At 44.1% G+C, this 26,173-nt stretch overlaps 1 protein-coding gene across 1 annotated transcript in view; it reads right to left on the bottom strand.

Moving 5' to 3' along the window:
• The window catches only part of LOC124606160 (dipeptidase 1-like), a 369,120-nt gene that overhangs the window by 238,345 nt on the left and 104,602 nt on the right, over window positions 1-26,173 (bottom strand). The window contains exon 4 of the mRNA XM_047138127.1: window positions 6,163-6,319. Coding sequence (XP_046994083.1) covers window positions 6,163-6,319 — 157 coding nt within the window. The remainder of the gene's footprint in view (window positions 1-6,162; window positions 6,320-26,173) is intronic.

Below are 26,173 nucleotides of genomic sequence, written 5' to 3'. Positions count from 1 at the left end.
TTCAACATTCGTGTGTAGCACCAATTTTCAAATGTTTCGAATCTCGTCTGTTCAGGTTTTCCTGCAGTCCATGTTTCGGTACCATACAATGCTGTTCTCGACACTTACATTCTCAGAGATTTCTTCATCTAATGAAGACCTATGTTTGATACTAGTAGGCTTTTCTTGGCAATGAATTTCCTTTTTGCCACTGCTGTCTGTTTTTGATATCCTCCTTGCTCCGTCCGACAGTGTTTATTTTACTGTCTAGGTAGCGGAATTCCTTAACTTCCTCTACTTCGTACCATCAATCCTAATGTTAGGTTTCTCGTTGTTCTAATTCCTGCTACTTCTCATTGCTTTCGTCTTTCTTCGATTTACCCTCAATCCATGTTCTGTACCCATTAGATTGTTCATTCTCTACAGTAGATGAAGTAATTCTTCTTCACATTCCCTCAAGACAGTAATGTTATCAGTGAAACGTACCATTTATATCCTTTGATCTTGAAATTTAATTCCACTCCTGAACCTTCCTTTTATTTCCATCATTGCTTCTTCGATTAAAGGATTGAACAGTAGGGGCGAAAGACTACAACCCTGTCTTACATACTTATTAATACGAGCACCTCTTTCTTCGTCGTCCACTTTTATTATTCCCTCTAGGCTCTTGTACATATTGTATTTTTCCCATCTCTCACGCCTATTTCTCTCAGAATTTCGAACCTCTTGCACCATTTTACACTGTCGAACGCTTTTTGCACATTGGCAAATAGTGTGAACGTATCTTGATTTTTCTTTAGTCTTGCTTCTATTATCAACCTAAACGTCAGAATTGCCTGTCTCGTGCATTTACCTTTCCTAAAGCAAAACTGATCGTCAGTCAGCACGTCCTCGAGTTTCTTTTCCATTCTTCTGGACATTATTCTTGTCAGTAACTTGGATGCATGAGCTGTTAAGCTGATTGCCGGCCGGTGTGGCCGAGCGGTTCTAGGCGCTTCAGTCTGGAACCGCGCGACCGCTACGGTCGCAGGTACGAATCCTGCCTCGGGCATGGCTGTGTGTGATGTCCTTAGGTTAGTTAGGTTTAAGTAGTTCTAAGCTCTAGGAGACTGATGACCTCAGATGTTAAGTCCCATAGTGCTCAGACCCATTTGAACCATTTGTTAAGCTGAGTGTGCAATAATTCTAGCACGTGTCACCTCTCACAGTCTTCGCAGTTGTGTGTATGATATTTTTCCGAATGTCAGATGGTACGTCGCCATTTTGTTGGCACCTCTCCCAATGATTTTAGAAATTCTGATGGAATGTACATCCCTTCTGCCTTATATGATCTTAAGTCCTCAAAAGCTCTTTTAAATTCTGACTCTAATTCTGGATCCCCTACTTCCTCTAAATCGACTCCTGTTTCTTCATCTATCACATCAGACATATTTTCTTCTTTCAATGTATTCTTTCCACCTATCCGCTCTCTCCTGTGTATTTAACAGTGGAATTCCCGTTCACTCTTTATGTTACCACCATAGATTTTAATGCCACCGAACGCTGGTTTGACTTCCCTGCATGCAGAGTCTGTCCTTCTGACCAATATTCCTTTTTTGATTTCTTCACATTTTTTCTGCAACCAATTCGCCTTTGCTTCCCTGCACTTCCTATTCATTTCATTCGTCAGCGACTTGTATTTCTCTATTCCTGAGTTTCCCGGAACATTTGTGTACTTCCTCCTTTCATCGATCAACTGAAGTATTTGTTTTGTTACCAATGGTTTCTTTGCAGTTACCTTCTTTGTACCTACGAATTTCTTTCTAACTGCCATGATTCCCCTTTTTACAGATGCCCATTCCTCTTCAACTGTACTGCCTAGTGAGCCATTCCTTACTGCTGTATCTGTAGCCTTAGAGAACTTCATGTGTATCTTGTCGTTCCTTGGTACTTCCGTATCCCACTTCTTTGCGTGTTGAGTCTTCCTGACTAATCTACTCTTCATCACTACTATATTGTGATCTGAGTCTACATCTGCTCCTGGGTACATCTTACAATCCAGTATCTGATTTAGGAATCTCTGTCTTACGATGATGTGATCTAACTGAATTCTTCCCGTATCACCTGGCCTTTTCCAGAACTGAGTATCCCCTATTACTAGATGAAATTTATTACAGAACTCAATTAGTGTTTCTCCTCTCTCATTCCTTGTCTCAAGCCCATATTCTCCTGTAATCTTTTTTCCTACTCCTTCCCCCACAACTGCATTCCATTTCTACAAGGTGTTTCAAAAATGACCGGTATATTTGAAACGGCAATGAAAACTAAACGAGCAGCGATAGAAATACACCGTTTGTTGCAATATTCGTGGGACAACAGTGCATTTTCAGGCAGACAAACTTTCGAAATTACAGTAGTTACAATTTTCAACAACAGATGGCGCTGCGGTCTGGGAAACTCTATAGTACGATATTTTCCACATATCCACCATGCGTAGCATTAATATGGCGTAGTCTCTGAATGAAATTACCCGAAACCTTTGACATCGTTTCTGGCGGAATGGCTTCACATGCAGATGAGATGTACTGCTTCAGTTGTTCAATTGTTTCTGGATTCTGGCGGTACACCTGGTCTATCAAGTGTCCCCACAGAAAGAAGTCACAGGGGTTCATGTCTGGCGAATAGGGAGGCCAATCCACGCCGCCTCATGTATATTTCGGATAGCCCAAAGCAATCACACGATCATCGAAATATTCATTCAGGAAATTAAAGACGTCGGCCGTGCGATGTGGCCGGGCACCATCTTGCATAAACCACGAGGTGTTCGCAGTGTCGTCTAAGGCAGTTTGTACCGCCACAAATTCACGAAGAATGTCTAGATAGCGTGATGCAGTAATCGTTTCGGATCTGAAAAATGGGCCAATGATTCCTTTGGAAGAAATGGCGGCCCAGACCAGTACTTTTTGAGGATGCAGGGACGATGGGACTGCATCGTGGGGCTTTTCGGTTTCCCATATGCGCCAGTACTGTTTATTCACGAAGCCGTCCAGGTAGAAATAAGCTTCGTCAGTAAACCAAATGCTGCCCACATGCATATCGCCGTCATCAATCCTGTGCACTATATCGTTAGCGAATGTCTCTCGTGCAGCAATGGTAGCGGCGCTGAGGGGTTGCCGCGTTTGAATTTTGTATGGATAGAGGTGTAAACTCTGGCGCATGAGACGATACGTGGACGTTGGCGTCATTTGGACCGCAGCTGCAACACGGCGAACGGAAACCCGAGGCCGCTGTTCGATCACCTGCTGCACTAGCTGCGCGTTGCGCTCTGTGGTTGCCGTACGCGGTCGCCCTAGCTTTCCAGCACGTTCATCCGTCACGTTCCCAGTCCGTTGAAATTTTTCAAACAGATCCTTTATTGTATCGCTTTTCGGTCCTTTGGTTACATTAAACCTCCGTTGAAAACTTCGTCTTGTTGCAACAAAACTGTGTTCTAGGCGGTGGAATTCCAACACCAGAAAAATCCTCTGTTCTAAGGAATAAACCATGTTGTCTACAGCACACTTGCACGTTGTGAACAGCACACGCTTACAGCAGAAAGACGACGTACAGAATGGCGCACCCACAGACTGCGTTGTCTTCTATATCTTTCACATCACTTGCAGCGCCATCTGTTGTTGAAAATTGTAACTACTGTAATTTCGAAAGTTTGTCTGCCTGAAAATGAACTGTTGTCCCAAGCATATTGCAACAAACGGTGTATTTCTATCGCTGCTCGTTTAGTTTTCATTGCCGATTCAAATATACCGGTCATTTTTGAAACACCCTGTATATAACTACTAGATTTTCATCTCCCTTTACATACTGTGTTACCCTTTCAATATTCTCATATACTTTCTCTACTTCTTCACCTTCAGCTCGCGACGTTGGCATATACGCCTGATCTATCGTTGTCGGTGTTGGTTTGCTGTCGATTCTTATAAGAACAAGCCTATCACTGAACTGCTCACAGTAACCCACTTAACGCACTCTCTTCCCTACCTTCCTACTCATAACGAGTTCTACTCCCGTTATTCCATTTTTAGCTGCTTGATATTACCCTATACTCATCTGACCAGAAATCCTTGTCTCCTTTCCCTTTCACTTCACTGGCACCTACTACGAGGGGCGTTCAGAAAGTAAGCTCCGATCGGTCGCGAAATGGAAACGACTATGAAAATCCAATAAAGCTTTGCACAGATGTGTTGGGTAGTGTCTCTAGTATAACCCCAGTTAGCATCACGTCGCTCTTCTCATTTCTGAGCTCGCAGTGAGTGCGTAAAGATGTCTAGAAAATAGTGTCTGCCGCCAAGTACGAGGGCCTGGTGAGAAATTTCGCCTGAAGCTATGCAGCTAACATTACATAACTGTCGTGCTGTTTCTTCTTCAAGACAATTCTCAGCCGCATTCTGCAGGGGCAATGACGATGCTCCTGCATCGTTTTCAAATGGAAATGTGAGATTACCCACAATACAGTCCGCAATTGTCTCCCCCTGAGTTTCATCTCTGGTCACATGAACCGCTGTCTTTGAAGACAACATTTTGACACAGACAACGAGGTGTAGGCCAGCGTGGAGAATTGGCGGAAAGCACTGGCGGCTGCCTTCTATGATGAGGCTATTGAAAAGTTGGTACAACGCTATGACAAAAGTCTAAGTCAGAACGGCGACTACGTAGAGAAGTAGCTGAAAGGTGTAGCTAATTGTTACAAGTAAAACATTTCTGATGTTCACTGTGGTTTCAATTTGGCAATCAATCGGAGCTTACTTTCTGAACAGGCCTCGTATATCCGGATTGAGCCTTTTCATTTACGTTTAAATATTTTCTAATTTCCCTACCACGTTCAAGCTTGTGATATGCGACGCCCTGTCTCGTAGAATGTTATCCTTTCGTGAATTTTTCAGTCCTTTTCTCCTGGTCACCTCCCCCTTGGCAGTCCTCTCCCTGAGAACCAAAAGGACGACTATTCCGGAATCTTTAGCCAATGGAGAGATGGTCATGATACATTTTTCATGCCCTTAGGTGTGGTCTCCCACTTCTAGGACAAGAGAGTGCCCTAAACCTCTGTCCGTTCCTCCGCCCTCTTTGACGAGGGCATTGGCAGAATGAGGATGACTTCTTATGCCGGAAGTCTTCAGCCGCTGAGGCTGATTATCAGTCAAAATTTAAGCAGTGGTGGGATTCGAATCCATGACCGAGGTCGTTTTGATTGCTAATCAAAGACGCTAACTCCCCTTTTTGAAATCTCATTTTGTTCATCACTGGTCGTTGTATTTGTTCGAGGTGGCCGTCCAATGACACTTGTTCAAGATCATAGTTGATCCATTCACTCAGTGTGTTTTTATTACAGAGGACAGCTAACCCTCTGACCGAACACGCTGAGTTACCGTGCAGGCTACCATTAGACGGATGTTCTTACTCTTTGACAACTTGGTGCCTTTCTTAATTGTGGTCTTAATTTCTTCAAATGAGCTTGCATCTGCTTGACAGACAGCTACTTAACCTTATACTACATTCGCAGTCTTCATGTCTCTAAGAGGCATGGGGAATCCCAATAGTCAGCGGATGATACAATTCGCAGTTAGAGACAAATATATGCGGCGGAAATGTAAGTATTTTCTTGATACAAACTCATCATCGGATCACGCTGGGATCACCAGCTTTCTTTTCTGTTGGCACTACTGTTCAAACAGTTCACGTTTATTCTAAATGAACAGAGTTAGATTACAAATAAGGATATACGCAGGTGCTGACATAAAAATAAAAAAAAACCTTATTGTTCAGGCTAATAATAAAGAAGAATTAGGACCAACTTAAAATAGGTGATTATAAAGAAACTTGACGGATACTGAAGTAAATGTTCACCAGGTGGTATTTATTGAAACAAACACCCTATTATTACCGAAGAAATTTAGTTAAATTTGATGTTTCTATTGATTTCGGAATGATACGTTTCAGAATCAGTAATTTACGAAGCGCAGCTGCTGTGACTACGTCACTGCACTTACTACATTTACAAAGAAACACAGCTGCTCCATTTTATTCGCGTATTGTAGGCTGCTGATGAGTTACCTGTGAGATCGACGTCGACCGTGCGGATGAATAACAGAGGAGGTCAGCAGAGCCGGCGAGGCAATTAGCAGTGAGTGGCAGCAGGCGCCTACTGACCTGTGCGCCGAGCATGCCTGCGCGCATGCGCGGCAGGTCGGTGTGCGACCAGGCGCTGCGGGACCACGGCTCCACGTGGCGGAGGTCGGCCGTCAGGTTGAAGCCGACCAGCTGCCCCCGCGCGAACTTGCGCACGTTCCACGGGAGGTCATTGTGGCTGCAACAAGGACGGGAACATCGTCAATCTATAAGGCAGCCGTATAAAAAATTCTCTAAGTACTGTAATTAATGTAGATAATTAATTCAATGAAAAGTGGTACAGGATAAGTCAAGAATGTACCGTGTATAGCATGTTGAGCTAAAACAACGAGCCGTAACACATTATTACTCCTATAGACCTGAACTCATATTTACAATATAAAGAAAACATGTGATTCCCACGAAGAATAAAGTATATCAAGATTTGACATGTCACGAATCTACAGATCACTCCAACGCTCATCACTTTGTCTAGTTCGAGAAAGACTGAAGGATCTTCTGAACCAGTTGTTGCGTACTGTATCGGAGAGTCATTCTGCTATCATACGATGTCTGAGCTGTACATGGAAAAGAACGCCATTGGCTCAAGCAAAAATTGTAAATGCATGTCTAAACTCGACTAAGAGACAAAAGGCACCAACAGAAGGCAACGCATTTTTCAGCGTTATTTTCACGACATTACACAAAAACGGAATGCGCCGACGTGCAGCGCATCTATACACTCGCAACTGGAGATGTATGTAAATAAATGACTTATCGCTTATTACACGTTGAAAAAAGTCGCTGTGATTCAACATTCATGTTTCAGAAGACGACAACACGTTTATATCACTCGTAAACGACTGTAGCGATAGTGATGTCTCTAAGTGACTCAACCGATGTGTGGTTCGGACAACGACTAATTTTCAGTAATTAAAACTTCCGGGCTAAGAGGCCGTGGTCCAATAGTAGAATTACTTCTCCCTGACGTTTCGTTGCCAGCTGCGGGCAACATCATCTGAGGTGAGTCTACGACCACGGCCTCTTAGCCCGGAAGTTTTAATTACTGAAGACGCCGGTCGTGAAAGCCTACACGCTATGAACGACTAATTTTATTCGGGTCCTCATGCGATGTCACAGTTTTCAGTCCATAAGCTGTTCTCGTCAGTGGGGCTCTTTTTCTGGGATTATGTGGCGAGAAGACATGTTTGTGCTGGGTGGTTAACGTATACTAACACAGAGGTATGTCAGACTGTTGCCGATCTACATCCATGCGTTATCCGCAGTTGCTTGCTGACTATTTGGGTACTAAGAGCATACCTATTCTCCTCTTCCTTGTCAAAATATAATTACAAGCTACTTGTCTTGACTCTATCCTGGTACTAATTGGAAAATTTGTCCAGGTTCCTTGCTTTAGCTGTAGCTGAGCGTGAGACAGGTTGGTTTACTATTTAACTTATTTTGCTTCATATTTGCGTTATGGTATAGATTCGCAGACACGATTATATTTAATCGGGCGATACACAAACGAACTAGTATGCAGAACGAAAGGAACTTGCATCCAGTACATTTAAATGTGCTTCTCTATACGTTCTGCCCCAATACTATAAATAATCGCCATGTGATTGTCAAGCATTTCTACGTCACATTCTCCATTTCATTTATGGCCATGGTACATCCCAATTTTCATGTTGTTATGAAATAAAAAAGTGTTAATTCAGCGTGCCACAATTTCTAATTCTGAGTCATGGCTACGATCTCCATCTGCACCACTCAGGACACCCTGCTTAAATTCTGAACTTATTTAACCACAAATAGAGTTAGCAGCAGTTGGTAAGATACGGTGACGAGACATAAAATTAAGGCCACCGCCTACCGCTACATGGCGCCAGAGGATGACGCGTCTGTCGCGAGAAAATGGTTCAAATGGCTCTGAGCACTATGGGACTTAACTTCTGAGGTCTTCAGTCCCCTAGAACTTAGAACTACTTAAACCTAACTAACCTAAGGACATCACACACATCTATGCCGAAGACAGGATTCGAACCTGCGACTCCGGCCGGTGTGGCCAAGCGGTTAAAGGCGCTACAGTCTGGAACCGCGTGACCGCTACGGTCGCAGGTTCGAATCCTGCCTCGGGCATGGATGTGTGTGATGTCCTTAGGTTAGTTAGGTTTAAGTAGTTCTAAGTTCTAGGGGACTGATGACCTTAGAAGTTAAGTCCCATAGTGCTCAGAGCCATTTGAACCATTTTTTTGAACCTGCGACCGTAGCAGTCGAGCGGTTCCAAAGTGAAGCGCCTAGAACCGCTCGGCCACAAAGGCCGGCTCGGTTGCGAGGCACGGTAACGAATGTATTTAAGCGAAATTCGCCAATGGCATAGATGATAGAGTCCCTCGGAGATAATCGCCTTGGGAGAATTTTTCGGAATGGTTTTGGGCAACGCCTGATGAGCGATACTTCATCTCCATTTCATGGTATGTTTAAGGTAGCGGTTCCAAGAAGGCGTAGGTCTGATTTTCAATATAATAGATTCAAAACTCGCCAAAGGCAGCGAAAATATTTATTTTGCTGAATGTAATCAAAACACTTCGTTATCATTTTATTCAATTAAATGGATTAAAAGAAAAGGGTAACATCATTGATTAGAAACCAACACGTCCTCAGTTGTGGGTCTGAACCCAGCCGCTGCTTAAATTTTGAATGAAAGTCATCAGCAATGACGACCGAAGACTTCCGGCATACGAAGTAACCCACACTGAGCCGACAGCCTTGTCAAAAGGGCGGAAGTGCAGATAGGGGTTCAGCGCACTCTCGTCACCTTGGGGTGGGAAGGCGGAAGAATTAGCAATGTTCACCGATATGAGGACATGTGGCCTGTAGTTGAAAAAAGTGTCCTGATGATCTCCCCACCGGCAAAAGATTGCGGAACAGTCCCACTTTCGGATCTCCGGGAGGGGACTGCCAAGGCGGACATTAAAATAAGAGAAAGATTGAATAATCAACGAAAGGATGAAGTTCTTCGAGTCGGGCGTCGAATTTCGGAACTTTCAACGTGGTAGGGACATTAAAAAATCTGGAAATGGAAATTCTAAGGCTAAACCTATATATAGTGGGACACAGTGAAGTGAAATGGAAAGAAGACAAGGATTTCTGGTGATCGAGTAATGGGTAATATCAACAGCTGCAGAGAATGGTATAACGGGAGAAGGATTCATTACAAATAAGAAGGTAGGGCAGAAAATGAGTTACTGTGAACAGTAGGGCTGTTCTCATCAAAATAGACAGCAAACCAACACCAATAACAGTAGTTCAGGTATACGTACCGACATCGCAAGCTGAAGATGAAGAAACAGAGAAAGTATATGAGGATATTGAACGGGCTGTGCAGCACATAAGGGGAGACGAAACTTTAGTAGTCATGGAGAACTAGAATTCGGTTGTAAAGGAAGAAACAGAAGAAAGAGCTACGGGTGAATATGGGCTGGGTAGTAGGAATGAGGGAGGAGAAAGACTGATAGAGATCTACAATAAATTTCAAATGGTAATTGTGAATACTCTGTTCAAGAATCACAAGAGGAGGAGAAATACTTTAAGAAAGCTGGGTGATACGGGAAAATTTCAATTAGATTACATCAAGGTCAGGCAGAGATTGCCAAATCAGACATTAAATTGTAAGGCTTACCCAGGCACAGGTATAGACTCAGGTCACAATTTGGTAATGATGAAGAGTGGGTTGAAGTTTAAGATTGTGATACGGAAGTACTACAGAATGATTGGTTATGCTTTAAGTTCCCTGAGACTATAGATTCAGCAATAATGAAAAGCTTAGTACTTAGCTTAGTTGAAGATGGATGGATATCTGTACAGAGGGCAATCATAGAAGTTGGAGAGAAAAACTTAGGTACGAGGAAGGTAACTGAGGAGAAACCATGGGCAACAGTTGACCGATGAAAGATGAAAACGCAAAAATGTTCTAGTAAATTCAGGAATATGGAGATACAAGTCCTTCGGGAATGAAATAAATATGTACTGGAAGGGAGTTAAGGCTAACTGGCTACATAAAAAAATTGAAGAAATCGAAAACGAAGTGATTATCATAACGTCTGACTCAGTATGTAGAAAAGTTCAAATGACTTCTGTGAAATTGAAATCAAGGGCAGTGACATTAAGAGTGCAATGGGATTTCCACCTTTAGATGCAGAGGAGAGAGCGGATTCGTCAAAAGAATACACTGAGGGAATCAATGAGGGGGAGGGCTTACCTGATGACGTGCTGGAATAAGAAAGAAGAGTCGATAGGAAAGAGACAGGAGATTCAGAATTTAGAAAAGATTTGGAAGATTTAAAAAAAAGGCATAATGGATAAATAAAATTACATCGGAATTTCTGAAATCATTGGGGTAGTCGCAACAAAACAAAGGTTGGTGAGTAGAATATATGAAACTGGCGATAGACCATCAGACTTTCGGAAACAACATAATCCATACAATTCCCAAAACAGCAAGAGGCAGGAAGTGCGAGAATTGTTGCACAGTTAACTTAACAACTCATGTATCCAAGTTGCTTGCAAGAATGGTATACAGAAGAAAGGAAAAGAAAATTTGGAATATGTTAGAAGACTATCAGTTTGACCTTAGGAAAAATAAAGGTATGAGACAGGCTGTTCTGACGTTGCGGTTGATAATGGAAGCAAGACTGAAGAAAAATCAAGACACGTTCGCAGGATTCGTCGACCAGGAAAAAGCGCTCGATAGTGTAAAATAGTCCACGGTATTTGTAAGCCTGAGAAATATAGTTGCAAGCTATAGGGAAAGACGCGTAATGTACAATATGAACGAGAACCAAGGGGGGAACAATAAGTCTCGAAACCCAAGAAAGAAGTGTACGGGTTAAGAATGGCGTAAGAAGGGGTGCAGTATTTCGCCCCCAATGTGCAATCTGTACTTCGCTGAAGCAATGACGGAAATAAAAGAAAAGTTGAAACGTGGCATTAAAATTCAATGTCAAAGGATACCAATGTTAAGATTTGCTGATAACATAGCTATCCTCGAACGCGAAAAATTACAAAGCTGTTGAAGGAAACGAACAATCTAATGAGTACAGAATATGGATTGAGAGTAAATCGTAGGAAGACGAAAATAATGAGAAGTAGCAGAAATAAGAACAGCGAGAATCTTAACCTCGTAACTGGTGACGAAGACGTAGATAAAGTAATGGAATTTTGCTAGCTAGGCAGCAAAATAACCCTTGACGGACGGAGCAAGGAGGACATAATCGACAGACTAGCAATGGCAAAAAGGGCATTCCTGGCCTTGTTAAGGCTACTGGTATAAATCATAGACCTTAATTTGAGGACAATATCTGAGAATGTACGTTCGGAGCACAGCATTGTATGACAGTGAGACATGGCCTGTGCGAAAACCGGAACAGAAGAGAAGTGTTTGAGATTGGTGCTGCAGAAGAACGTTGATTGAGTCGTAAGGAACAAGGTTTTTCGCAGAATCCGCAAGGAAAGAGATGTATGGAAAACTCCGACAAGGAAAAGGGTCGTGATGGTATGACATCGGTTAAAACGTGAGGGAATAATTTCTAAGGTGCTAGCGGGAGCTGTTGATGCTAATAACTATAGAGGGAAACGGGGATTGGTATAAATCCATCAAAGACTGTTCACGCACACAAGCGAAGCAGAGGCGAATGGAGTATCATTCTAGCGAAGATGCAGCCGGCAAATGGTGAATTCCAACGACATGGACTTTGACGATGTGCCGATTGTTATAGCCCGGCGCCTAGGATCGGGAATCATGGAAACGGCGAAGCTGCTCTGCTACTCGCGAGCTACTCTTGTGAACATCTGCAGAATGTGGCTGGAAGTTTTGAAACCACAAGCAGCTGACATGTTGGACGTCTATGTCGCACCACAGAACGCTGGGGTCGGAGGCTCGCCCATTCAGTAGAGGAAGAGAGATCTTTTGTGGCAGGTACACTCCTGGTGTAGGTGCAAATGTTTCAGAGTACACCGATAAGCACAAATCCTTGAACGTCTTGCTCCTGTACATGTGATCCTTACGTGTTCCAAAATTACCCAAATGACATCGCCATTTACTATTAGAGTGTGCGCAGGATTATCGAGGTTGGACCACAGAGCAATGAAAACGTTCCGCTTGATGAATAACTTTCCGGATTACACCATGTCGATAACTGTGTACGCTGGACGCTGTATTATAGTCGGAGGACTTTCACGTGAGATTCTAAGAGATCTGTGAAACTAATCGAAAGGATTATGACAATCGTCCGCTACTGAGACACTATTGCCGACTACATGCTTTCTTTCATGCCCTGTCTTCCCGTATGCAGATGGTAACATCCAGTAGGTAACCAAATTCAGCAGATCACAATCCAGTGGAACACATCTGATGCAATATCGGACACCAGCTCCACACACACAAACCACCAGCCGGTAATTTAGTGGATGTGGTGCCGGAGCAGCACTTGCGTGTATTTCATCCGAATGAGATGGAAATTATGTCTGCGCACGTCTTTGGCAACGGAACGTGACTTAGATGGTGATTCCGCTCTGTTAAATGAGCTGTACGCTGAAAGTTCACGAGATATGGCCCAGAAAAGTCCAATTGGTAACGGGCGACTGAATTTTATGTCACAGCCTTACGTCAGATGGCAACACAATCACCGTCTCCCGACCGTCAATGGGCTGTTCAGCTTATCAAAGCAGAATTCCTGAGTCTTGCAGCAGCGAAAACGGAAGGAGTTCAGAAAGTACGTCCAAAGATGCTCGACGGATTACGCAATGACCAACCATCGTTATACGTTGTAATGAGATGAAAGTGGTAGTGACCGCGTACACTTATAAAAAGCACAGGACGTCGAAATGGCCGATGGGTCATGGGCCACGTGACAGGAAGTTATCGCAAATGCTTTTACTCATCACTGTCGCATTTTATAAGTGCTCCCTCTCGAGTTCCACAGTACCATTGTTCCTCTGATAGGACGACGTGGATACAAAAACACAACGAACTCTTGACACCAACCTTACACAACTCTACCGAGTTCACACAAGCTATTGTGATACTCGTTCCAAAACCAAGTAGTTATTGTAGACCACAAGACTACTGGTCTTTGACATTATTGAATACAGAATACAAGATCTCCGCACGTATCCTTAGTACACGTCATCAAGCCCGAATAAGGAATAAAATATATTTAGATCAAACGGGTCTCGGAGGAAAAAAACAGCATACATACGCCATTTGGGCTATAGCATTGATATCTGCATGTATGTTACGAGGAGCCCTGGTGGCAGTGGATTTCAGTCACGCTTTCCAAGGAGAGGACCTTGTGTTCCTACTCGGGGTCACAGAACGAATGGGAATCCCCTAACGTTTGTGGACGCGATCTTGTAGTTGATGTACTTGACAGTTTTTGTAAACGATGCTAGCTCAGAACCTATCACGATCCAGCGCTCGGTGTGGTAAGGTTGGCCCTTTTCGGCCACGTATTTTGCAATCGCTCTTGAACCTGTCTGTACGGCCATCGACGGCGCCTTAAAGGCGTCCAGCTACGGAACGTATATTTCCAATGGTGCACATACGCCGAGACATTGTTCTGTTGGTGAAGTCATGGTTGCTCGAATGAGTCCAGCATCAGTATTGGGGGGGGGGGGGGGGGGGGGGGGAGGGTAGTATCACTAATCTATGAAAGACCCGATTTATAGGAGGTGGGCAGAGGCCTGGCACCAGGGCGACAGTGCTCGTTATTAAGGTTCCCACTCTAAAGTGCTTGCGACTTGTGTTTCATTGAAAAATACGATTTACAGTGGTGAATAAATATCGACTGCTACTACGGCAGATTCGCGCGTAAGACAACGCGCACTGCGTGCAACAGGTACGTTCCAGTGCGCACAGTATGTCAAAGTCTAGTTGACATCAAAAACCGGTCTCTTGGCGCACATATTTCCATTGCCCACCACGATCGTGTCAAGGTTAGTGAGTACTGACTTCCCATTTCAGTCCGCTACGATACCATGACGTTGCCACCGACAGACTCAGGCATCGGACTAGTAAACGTGTAGAACAGGGCTCATTAGACATTTCTTAGTACAATGTATCGCCTTTGGATAAAGAAACACGTCGCCTTAATCGCTACTGTGATCGACGAAGTGGCCCATCATTTAATCCGTCCACCAGTCAACACAGATCGCACACCTTCCGGACTTCTTCATCGATTACAGTTACATTCAGAATGGTTTCCCGGAGAGCAGGCTTCCCGCAACGGAACATGTATATCGAAGTTTCCTTCAACAACAGTCGCGCAATGTGGTCGAACAAAGTTACCTAGCAATACAGTGCCAGAGAATCTGGAGAGCGATTCCTCTCCCCTCTCTCCCTATGGATGTAAATACATTGTGGTATGTGGTGGTGAACGGCAAATTCCCTAACCATCAACGACAGCACTGTATTCATCTGCTAGACAACAGCGACATGCCTCTACCGCGCGGACTCACGTGTGAGCATTCATTGGCGTGTGGCACGGCAAATGAGTTTTGGTTTCTTACGAAGAAAATATGGACCGTTTTATTGAGTACGGCGCACACAGAAATCAGAGCTTACGCCCTACTGTTCCCGGACGAAATACAGGGTGATTCAAAAAGAATACCACAACTTTAGGAATTTAAAACTCTGCAACGACAAAAGGCAGAGCTAAGCACTATCTGTCGGCGAATTAAGGGAGCTATAAAGTTTCATTTAGTTGTACATTTGTTCGCTTGAGGCGCTGTTGACTAGGCGTCAGCGTCAGTTGATGCTAAAATGGCGACCGCTCAACAGAAAGCTTTTTGTGTTATTGAGTACGGCAGAAGTGAATCGACGACACTTGTTCAGCGTGCATTTCGAACGAAGTATGGTGTTAAACCTCCTGATAGGTGGTGTATTAAACGTTGGTATAAACAGTTTACAGAGAATGGGTGTTTGTGCGAAGGGAAAAGATCTGGACGGCCGAGAACGAGTGATGAAAATGTAGCACGCATCCAGCAAGCATTTGTTCGCAGCCCAGGAAAATCGACTCGCAGAGCTAGCAGAGAGCTGCAAATTCCACAATCAACTGTATGGAGAGTCCACATTGGCACTTATCTGTCCGTAACTACCTGAACGTCAACTACCCGAGGCGATGGATCGGCCGCCAGGCAGCCCGTGACAGAGCACTTCATCACTGGCCTCCAAGAAGCCCTAATCTTACCCCCAGCGATTTTTTCTTATGGGGGTATGTTAAGGATATGGTGTTTCGGCCACCTCTCCCAGCCACCATTGACGATTTGAAACGAGAAATAACAGCAGCTATCCAAACTGTTACGCCTGATATGCTACAGAGAGTGTGGAACGAGCTGGAGTATCGGGTTGATATTGCTCGTGTGTCTGGAGAGGGCCATATTGAACATCTCTGAACTTGTTTTTGAGTGAAAAAAAACCTTTTTAAATACTCTTTGTAATGATGTATAACAGAAGGTTATATAATGTTTCTTTCATTAAATACACATTTTTAAAGTTGTGGTATTCTTTTTGAATCACCCTGTGTATTTTCCCAATACCCGGACAAACGCCGTGACCTCTATAAATGGGGTGGCGACATATTATCTGTATCACCACGGTGACAAGGATGTCTAAGATTGCTGGTACATACTGCGGTGACTCGCTAAATACAGAACATGTTTCACCAGTTTCTTGGGTTCCTCATTCACAGACCCTCCGGCTAGCCAGGGTGTTCCGGGTGCGACAAGTTCAATGAGAAGGTAGGCTGCCTCTGAGCACTTTGGGAGCTAACTTCTGAGGTCATCAGTCTCCTGGAACTAAGAACTACTGAAACCTAACTAACATAAGGATATCACACACATCCGTGCACGAGGCAGGATTCGAATCTGCGACCGTAGCGGTCGCGTGGTTCCAGACAGTAGCGCCTAGAACCGCTCGGCCACGCTTGCCGGCAATTAGAAGGTAGACTATGTTTCACTAACTTACGTTTATGCCTGATGTACTCAGGGGACCGTATATCACTCTGAAGTTAGCTAGAAGCGACCCTCGAAACACGCCAAATGGGCCGATACAAGGTCCTTTTTTTTTTTTTTTTTTTTTTTTTTGGGAGACTCGTTAAATTTAGTCGTAAGTTGGGAGCCTTTTTACGTTTGGATGTGTTGAGTGGCACCCTTAGTAACTTTGTGTAGTGTTTTGGGCCTGCAAAAAAAGTAAATAAATAAATGAATAAAAATAAATATAAGTTCATCCCTTGGGTCACATCCCCAGGAGCAGGAGGAAGGAAACGTTGCGGTGAAGTCTCGGCTTGCTACGCCTGCCCTCGGATTAAATACCGTCATCAATGGTGACCAAATACATCCGGCATGACAAGTTATCCTCGTTCTGCCAACAGTCTTGTCAAAGAGTGCTGATGAGAGGACAATGTTTGAGAGCACTCTCTTGTTCTTGACAAATATCTCCAAAATGTCGGAAGAATCAACAAAGACGATCGACATAAGACAGGAGGCAATCGAAACCACTCCATGAAAGCCACGTAACATGTATCAGCAGGAAATGCGACTTATAACTGAAAAGGGCCATGAAGCTATGTCCATGGGCAAAAGGTCCCGGATTATTCCCCTATTTGGATCTCCGTAACAGGACTGTCAATGTGGAGGTTACCATAGCAAAATGTTCCAGTAACTAACGAAAGGATAATATTCTAGGAGTCTGGACATGGAATATCAGAGGCTTGAACTTAGTAGAAAACCTAGACAACGTGAACAGGGAAATGCTGAGGCAGAATCTAGATATCGCGAGCGGTCTGTGAAGTGACGTAAAACAAGAAAATAATTTCTCCCCAGACGAATACAGGATAGTATCAAAACCAGCACAAAATGGTGTAACACGCTTGGGATCAGTTATGAATGTGAAGTTAGGGCTGAGACTGCGTTAGCATAAACTGTTTAACGGTTGGATTCTTCGAGTCAGGATCGACGGCAAACCAATACCGACAACGATAGTTCAGATATACATGCCGACGATTGCGAGCAGTTGAGCAAGAAATAGAGGAAATGTACAGGATGTTTCAAAAATGACCGGTATATTTGAAACGGCAATAAAAACTAAACGAGCAGCGATAGAAATACACCGTTTGTTGCAATATGCTTGGGACAGCAGTACATTTTCAGGCGGACAAACTTTCGAAATTACAGTAGTTACAATTTTCAACAACAGATGGCGCTGCAAGTGATGTGAAAGATATAGAAGGCAACGCAGTCGGTGGGTGCGCCATTCTGTACGTCGTCTTTCTGCTGTAAGCGTGTGCTGTTCTCAACGTGCAAGTGTGCTGTGGACAACATGGTTTATTCCTTAGAACAGAGGATTTTTCTGGTGTTGGAATTCCACCGCCTAGAACACAGTGTTGTTGCAACAAGACGAAGTTTTCAACGGAGGTTTAATGTAACCAAAGGACCGAAAAGCGATACAATAAAGGATCTGTTTGAAAAATTTCAACGGACTGGGAACGTGACGGATGAACGTACTGGAACGGTAGGGCGACCACGTACGGCAACCACAGAGGGCAACGCGCAGCTAGTGCAGCAGGTGATCCAAAAGCGGCCTCGGGTTTCCGTTCGCCGTGTTGCAGCTGCGGTCCAAATGACCCCAACGTCCACGTATCGTCTCATGCGCCAGAGTTTACACCTCTATCCATACAAAATTCAAACGCGGCAACCCCTCAGCGCCGCTACCATTGCTGCACGAGAGACATTCGCTAACGATATAGTGCACAGGATTGATGACGGCGATATGCATGTGGGCAGCATTTGGTTTACTGACGAAGCTTATTTCTACCTGGACGGCTTCGTCAATAAACGGAACTGGTGCATATGGGGAACCGAAAAGCCCCATGTTGCAGTCCCATCGTCCCTGCATCCTCAAAAAGTACTGGTCTGGGCCGCCATTTCTTCCAAAGGAATCATTGGCCCATTTTTCAGATCCGAAACGATTACTGCATAACGCTATCTGGACATTCTTCGTGAATTTGTGGCGGTACAAACTGCCTTAGACGACAGTGCGAACACCTCGTGGTTTATGCAAGATGGTGCCCGGCCACATCGCATGGCCGACGTCTTTAATTTCCTGAATGAATATTTCGATGATCGTGTGATTGCTTTGGGCTATCCGAAACATACAGGAGGTGGCGTGGATTGGCCTCCCTATTCGCCAGACATGAACCCCTGTGACTTCTTTCTGTGGGGACACTTGATAGACCAGGTGTACCGCCAGAATCCAGAAACAATTGAACAGCTGAAGCAGTACATCTCATCTGCATGTGAAGCCATTCCGCCAGACACGTTGTCAAAGGTTTCGGGTAATTTCATTCAGAGACTACGCCATATTATTGCTACGCATGGTGGATATGTGGAAAATATCGTACTATAGAGTTTCCCAGACCGCAGCGCCATCTGTTGTTGACAATTGTAACTACTGTAATTTCGAAAGTTTGTCTGCCTGAAAATGGACTGTTGTCCCAAGCATATTGCAACAAACGGTGTATTTCTATCGCTGCTCGTTTAGTTTTTATTGCCGTTTCAAATATACCGGTCATTTTTGAAACACCCTGTATGAGGATATTGAACGGGTAATACAGTACGTAAAGGAAGATGGGAGAGGAGAAAGACTGAGTTCTGCTGTAAATTTTATGCAGTAATAGTGAATACTCTTTTCAAGAATCACAAGAGGAGGATGCATACTTGGAAAAGACTCAGTATGTGATAAGATTCCAGTTGGAATACATCATGATCAGACAGATATTCCACAATCAGATATTGGCTTGTAAGGTACCCAGGAGCATATATAGACTTCGATAGGAGTAATTTGAAGCCTAAGAGAATCGTTCGGAAGAGTCACTGTGGAAGGGAGTGGTATATTGAAGTTTCGTGGAAGGATGAGACGCGTCTGAGGTTAGCTAATGAAATTCATATTGCGATAAGAAATACTAGAGTAGACAGTTCATTTGAAGAGGAGTGGACATGGCTAAAAATTACACTCACAAATAGTTGAAAGAAACACATAGGTACTAGAAGGAAACTGAAGAGAGTGTATGAAAGATACAGGAAATAATTCAATTGTTCGACGAAAGAAAAAAGTAAGAAAATACTCAGGCAACGATAGGAATAGGAACTCAGGCATACAAATTCCTTAGGAATGAGACAAATAAGAGATACAGGCCATACAAAGCGAAAAGGCTGGAGGAAAAATATGAACAAATTGAAAAAGAAGTGGTAGTCCGGAGGAAAGTCGAAGCAACCTTTGATCAAATTAAATCCAAAGGCGTCAATATTAAGAGTTCAATGAGAACTCGACTGTTAAACGCAGACGAGTGATCGGATAGGTGCCAAGTGTACACTGAAGGCCTCTAGAAGAGCGATGAATTTTCTGGCTTTATAGTTAGAAACTGTTGTCGATACGGAAGGGAGAGTGGATCCAGTGTTAGGAATCAGATTTCGAACGTTTAGAATTTAAAAGAGCTTTGGAACGTTAAACATCAAATAAGATATAAGGGATAGACAAAATTCCACTGGAAATTCTAAATCCATTGAGAGAAGTATAGTCTAAATGGCAATTCAGGTTGGTGTGTAGAATCTATGACACCGGCGACATACCATCAGACTTTCGGAAAAAAACATCGTCTACACATTTCCTAAGAAAGAAAGAGCTGATAAGGGTGAGAGCTATCGCACAGTCAATAGAACACCTCATGGATCCAAGTTTCTAACATGAATAATATCCAGAAGAATAGAAAAGAAAACAGAGCATCTGTTGGGTTACAATCAGCTTGGCTTTAGGAAAGGTAAAGGCACCAGAGAGGCAATTCTGACGTAGCAGTTGATAATGGGAGCAACGCTATGATCTGCCCACCTGCAAAATGTTTTCAACATTGTAAAATGGTGCAAAATGTTCGAAATTCCGAGAAAAATAGAAGTGAGCTATAGGGACAGAGGAGTAATATACAACACGTAACTGAACCAAGAGGAAGCAATGAGATTAGAAGACCAAGAACGATGTAATTGGATTACAGAGGCTATAACACACGGATTCAGTCCTTTCTCATACTGTTCAGTCTATACATAGAAGAAGCAATGACGAAAATAATAGAACGTATCAAGAGTGGAATTAAAATTCAGGGTGAACGGGTATCATCGATAAGGTTGGCTGGTGACATTGCTGTTCCTAGTGAACCTGAAGAAGAATTGTAGGATCTGTTGATCTTTACGAACAGTCTGATGTGCACAGAATATTGACTGAGAGTAAGCAGAAGAAAAACGAAAGCAATAAGAAGTAGCAGAAATTAGAATACCGAGAAGCTTAACATCAAAATTGGTGATCACGGTGTAGTCAAAGTTAAGGCATTCTGCTGCCTAGGAAACGAGATAGCCCATGACGTACAAAGAAAGAGTAGCATATTTAGCATATTAAAAAAGGCCGTGTCTGGTCACGAGAAATGTACTAGGATCAAAATCAAGTCTTAGTTCCAGGAAGAACTTTCTGAGCATGTACGTTTGGAACAGAGCGTTCTGTGGTAGTGGGAAACCGAAACAGAAGAAAATCGAAGGACATGTGTTGTGGTGGTGCAGAAGAATATTGCAAATAAGGTGGGCTGATAAAGTAAGGAATAAGGAGGATCTACGAAAAATAGACGAACAAAAGGAACATACTGAAAACACTGACAAGTAGAAGGGACAAGGTGATAAGATAATAGGTTAAGACATCGGGGAATAACAACCATGGTACTGTGGGAAAAGTAGAACGTAAAAAGAAATGTAGAGGAAGGCAGAGGTTTGAATACATCCAAAAAATAATAGAGGACCTATAATGCAAGTGCTGCTCTGAATTGAAGAGGTTAGCACAGGCTAGGAATTCATAACGAGCAGCATCAAGTATGTCAAAAAACTGCTGCCACAAAAATAAATAAACAAATAAAAATTAATACGCTGCTGGACATCAGAGCTGCAGGAGCGGTAATGTAGTTAACTCTCTGGTTTTCCCGACTGGCTCGTATTTTCCATAAGCTCATATTTCACAAAAAGGTCTTTCAACGCTAATGCTCGTGGTAAAAACTCGACAGAACACGATCTTCAGTCTATAGCACCCCAACGTAGCACCTAGAAGCCCTGAATTAACGATACTCCTACGACAACTGTCACGATGGTAGCCATTCACACTCAGGCTGTACCTATCCTAGCAAGGGATCGTAAGCCATCGAACAGGAACTCACCACTGCAGAATGCACTGTCGAACCTTACCTGGAAAAATGACGGGTAAGAGTAAATTTAGACACATGAGAGGGGATTTTGTTCACGTGCTGGCCGAAATAAATGCTCAACCATAAACATTGGGGCCAAATTACATTACTCGCGAGACCAGCACATTTCCGTTATAAAGTAAGGTACCTCGCTAATTGGCAGTAGCCGAAGGTACTGTGGAGGACCACAAAAAATGCGTACAGCCGTTGCAATAGAGCATACGTGAGGCTCAAGAAAGTCTATCCGATAGGATAAGCGAATGTAGACGTCTACGACTAACAGATTTCCTCCGTCTGTGTGCATTTTGGATAAAGTTCTTCGACTTATCAGCAAAACTCCGCAATATATAGAGACAGTGGACGAACACACTGACATCCGCCTCGGGATCATCGCAAAGGTATTCAGGAATTATGTCACTTTGAACAAGAATCATAGACATTCGAAAAATCAGTACTTTATAAATATAGGGAACTACAGTCACAACAGGAAGTGGAAACATAATCACCAAGAAACGCTTTTTGAGGCAAAACCTGACCATGCATTGTAAGCCCAAAGAGCAAACCCAAAACTGCGCAGATCATGATGATGACGTAACTTAGTTATCCACATATCTGACTGGATTTACTATTAATAATCATACAACCTAGCATCCGGATAATAAGTAAACCACAGAGAAATCTCAAGAGGCATCGGCGGTGCCCATGATCAACTCTAACGCCTCCATAGAAAAACATATCTAGGCACTTGTTCTGGCATTGTCCTTGCTGGCAGCTTAATCCACCAGGAAACTTAATACTCACCCAGAGGGTCACAAAATGTATTTCCCACTTTGTTTCCTCTGACTTAACTTGCTACACTGCAGTAGCTTTCAGTTTACTATACATTAGAAAGTGCACTCGTGCAGACGTGTGGACAGCATCACAGACGAGTAATACGCCAATCCTTGACGGAAACTAATACTGTCGCAGGTGTCCCAGTAGAGCTTTTTGTGTAAACCATCATACATGTGCGGTGTGGGATGAGGTCACCTCTTGCCATTTAATTCTCATGATTAGGACGGTTGGATAGAAACAAACCACCACAGAAAGAGCAACTGAGGAGCTATCCATGGACACCCGTATGACTGTTCACATCTGTAGTACTACTGCTTCCGATGTCGATTTAAAACAACACAACTCCTGGCCACCGTGTACATTTTTTACCCCACACTTCACTCTATATAAAATATTTCTTGATGACTCAGGTGTGTCCTATTAACGTACCCATTCTTTTAGTTGGGTTCTATTAAAAAATGGCCCCTTTCTCCAATTAGGTGCAGTACTCGGTCTACACATATAATGTTTATAATTTTTCTGGAGAGCCACATTTATAATGTTTATGTCCTCTCTTGTCCATACTGTTAAGGTAATAAAAAATGTGAGAGACTTTTTCACACTTTGAGACAGTAATCGATAGTATTTTCCTAAAGAGTCGTTTCTCGTGAGAAACATCTGCTTACAATGTTTTGGCTGGCAATACAGTAGCCTTTGGGTAAAGTATGTGGTTGGTACCTTGTGGCGGGCCTCCATGCTGAATCCTAATCTTTTCGTGGTGGGCGAGCTTACGGGCTAAAAATAGTTGACAGACACTGAAGTCTTCACTAGCTGGTCATCGGAATTTACACGGTCAGAGTGCTTTTGGCTTAAATGTTGGTATCCTGATGATTTTTGGTTAGAGACGAAGTAAGATTTTATGTACAACTGTGTGAAGGTGGGTGAAGTCCTGCCAACTGTACTTCAGTGTGCAACGGAGGTTTTTGAGCATTCTGTAATCGCTTGTTTGCGGAGCACGCCTGCCAGATTCGCGAAAATGAATGTTCTGTCAGTAAGCAAGTCTGTTAAATCTGTGTGCTCTTGAAATATCCATAGAATGAGAGTTGTAAATTATTTCTATTACAACAGTGAACCTGTTCTGTATACTCTAATTTTTAGTTGCGCTTTGATTCGGTTGTTATCGATAAAGTGGTTCACTTTAGTGTATTCAAAATTGTTGTATTGTCCTATGTAAATGGTTTATCATACGTGTATCTGAACTAGTGAACATTTAGACATAAGCGTGGCTAGCTGGGTAGCGTTTTGGTAGCTAGTGTCCTTGGTAAATGGCGTCAGTGTCCGGGAGGCCCCTTGCGGGACAGGTGTTATTACATTCGACGCCACATTGGGCGAGCTGCTCGCCGCGTGGGGATGAAATGATGATAAAGACAACACAACACGTAGTCCCTCAGCGTGGAAAATCCTCGACCCATCCGGAAATCGAACCCGGGCCTGTAGGACGGCAATACGTCACGCTGACGACTCAGCTATCGGGGCGGACTGTCTCTTGGTGACTGGGTGAAATTAATAGTGTTATATCATGGAGCAGTTACTGGCTACATTATTCAATTTCCATGTTTTATAAGCAAATATTTTCTGTAATGAAGACTTGCTAGCGGCCGGCCAGGGTGGCCGAGCGGTTCTAGGCTCTACAGTCTGGAATCGCGTGACCGCTACGGTCGCAGGTTCTAATCCTGCCTCGGGCATGGATGTGTGTGATGTCCTTAGGTTAGTTAGGTTTAAGTAGTTCTAAGTTCTAGGGGACTGTTGACCACAGACGTTAAGTCCCATAGTGCTCAGAGCCCTTTGAACCATTTGAACTTGCTAGTGTCATGACTACTAAGGGCCGAGGACTGTTACTTGTTGATCTGTACTAACTGCCTGTTGCAAGGCTAGAATGTTTGTTAGATATAATGGATATTGTTATTTTAAAGAGCATATTTTATTATTCGAGCCCTACTAAAGTTTATTTGGGCTAAAAGAATTTGTTTCGCCAGAGTAGTTTCTATTTTGTATATACACACTTGGCACGTTAAATAAATTTTTATTAAAGCTGAGCACGTGTCTGCACAGTCTTCGGCCCAAACCCGACTTCACTTAAAATCCATGCATCATCATCGTAATGAGTTTCTAGGTGCCACAAGGTTATTCGGAAAGTAAGGTCCGAATCGCCGTACCAATTCGAATAACACGCGAACGTTGAAGCGCGCCTGCGTACCGACTCACACAATACCTGGCTTCTCAAATAACGCTGTTTGCATTGCTATTGTGGCAGCGTGCTGTTAACAGTGTCAGTTCGAAATGTTATAACAACTGGTTAGCCTACCGACTGTGAAATACTATCAGTGTTTCGGTTATTGACAGCAAGGAACGTTGCAACTGCGCAAAATTCATCGACTGATATGTGACGTGTATCGCCCCAGGGTGATGAGTGACAGTAAACTGTGTATTTGGGTGAGAGCTTCCAAGAACGGACGGGAAAAGTTGTCCATGATGAACCGTGATTAGGCCGTCCATCAGCGATCTGAGGAGATTTGGTCAACGCCTTGGATGAAAAGATTCGTGCAGAGCGACGATTCACGGTTTAAACTTAAGCATTGGAATTTCCTAATGTGGGTAGAGCAACTTTGTGCAAATTATCACTGAAAAGTTGCAAGTTCCGAAATAATGCGAATGTTGGGTTTCCACACTCTTGCCCAAAAATACGCTCCTGGAAATGGAAAAAAGAACACATTGACACCGGTGTGTCAGACCCACCATACTTGCTCCGGACACTGCGAGAGGGCTGTACAAGCAATGATCACACGCACGGCACAGCGGACACACCAGGAACCGCGGTGTTGGCCGCCGTCGAATGGCGCTAGCTGCGCAGCATTTGTGCACCGCCGCCGTCAGTGTCAGCCAGTTTGCCGTGGCATACGGAGCTCTATCGCAGTCTTTAACACTGGTAGCATGCCGTGACAGCGTGGACGTGAACCGTATGTGCAGTTGACGAACTTTGAGTGAGGGCGTATAGTGGGCATGCGGGAGGCCGGGTGGACGTACCGCCGAATTGCTCAACACGTGGGGCGTGAGGTCTCCACAGTACATCGATGTTGTCGCTAGTGGTCGGCAGAAGGTGCACGTGCCCGTCGACCTGGGACCGGACCGCAGCGACGCACGGATGCACGCCAAGACCGTAGGATCCTACGCAGTGCCGTAGGGGACCGCACCGCCACTTCCCAGCAAATTAGGGACACTGTTGCTCCTGGGGTATCGGCGAGGACCATTCGCAACCGTCTCCATGAAGCTGGGCTACGGTCCCGCACACCGTTAGGCCGTCTTCCGCTCACGCCCCAACATCGTGCAGCCCGTCTCCAGTGGTGTCGCGACAGGCGTGAATGGAGGGACGAATGGAGACGTGTCGTCTTCAGCGATGAGAGTCGCTTCTGCGTTGGTGCCAATGATGGTCGTACGCGTGTTTGGCGCCGTGCAGGTGAACGCCACAATCAGGACTGCATACGACCGAGGCACACAGGGCCAACACCCGGCATCATGGTGTGGGGAGCGATCTCCTACACTGGCCGTACACCACTGGTGATCGTCGAGGGGACACTGAATAGTGCACGGTACATCCAAACCGTCATTGAACCCATCGTTCTACCATTCCTAGACCGGCAAGGGAACTTGCTGTTCCAACAGGACAATGCACGTCCGCATGTATCCCGTGCCACCCAACGTGCTCTAGAAGGTGTAAGTCAACTACCCTGGCCAGCAACATCTCCGGATCTGTCCCCCATTGAGCATGTTTGGGACTGGATGAAGCGTCGTCTCGCGCGGTCTGCACGTCCAGCACGAACGCTGGTCCAACTGAGGCGCCAGGTGGAAATGGC

Source organism: Schistocerca americana, chromosome 3 (assembly GCF_021461395.2).
Source record: "Schistocerca americana isolate TAMUIC-IGC-003095 chromosome 3, iqSchAmer2.1, whole genome shotgun sequence".
In the NCBI taxonomy this organism is placed as follows: Eukaryota; Metazoa; Arthropoda; class Insecta; order Orthoptera; family Acrididae; genus Schistocerca; species Schistocerca americana.
Note: the sequence above shows the minus strand (reverse complement) of the source record. Positions and strands in the feature narration are given on the sequence as shown.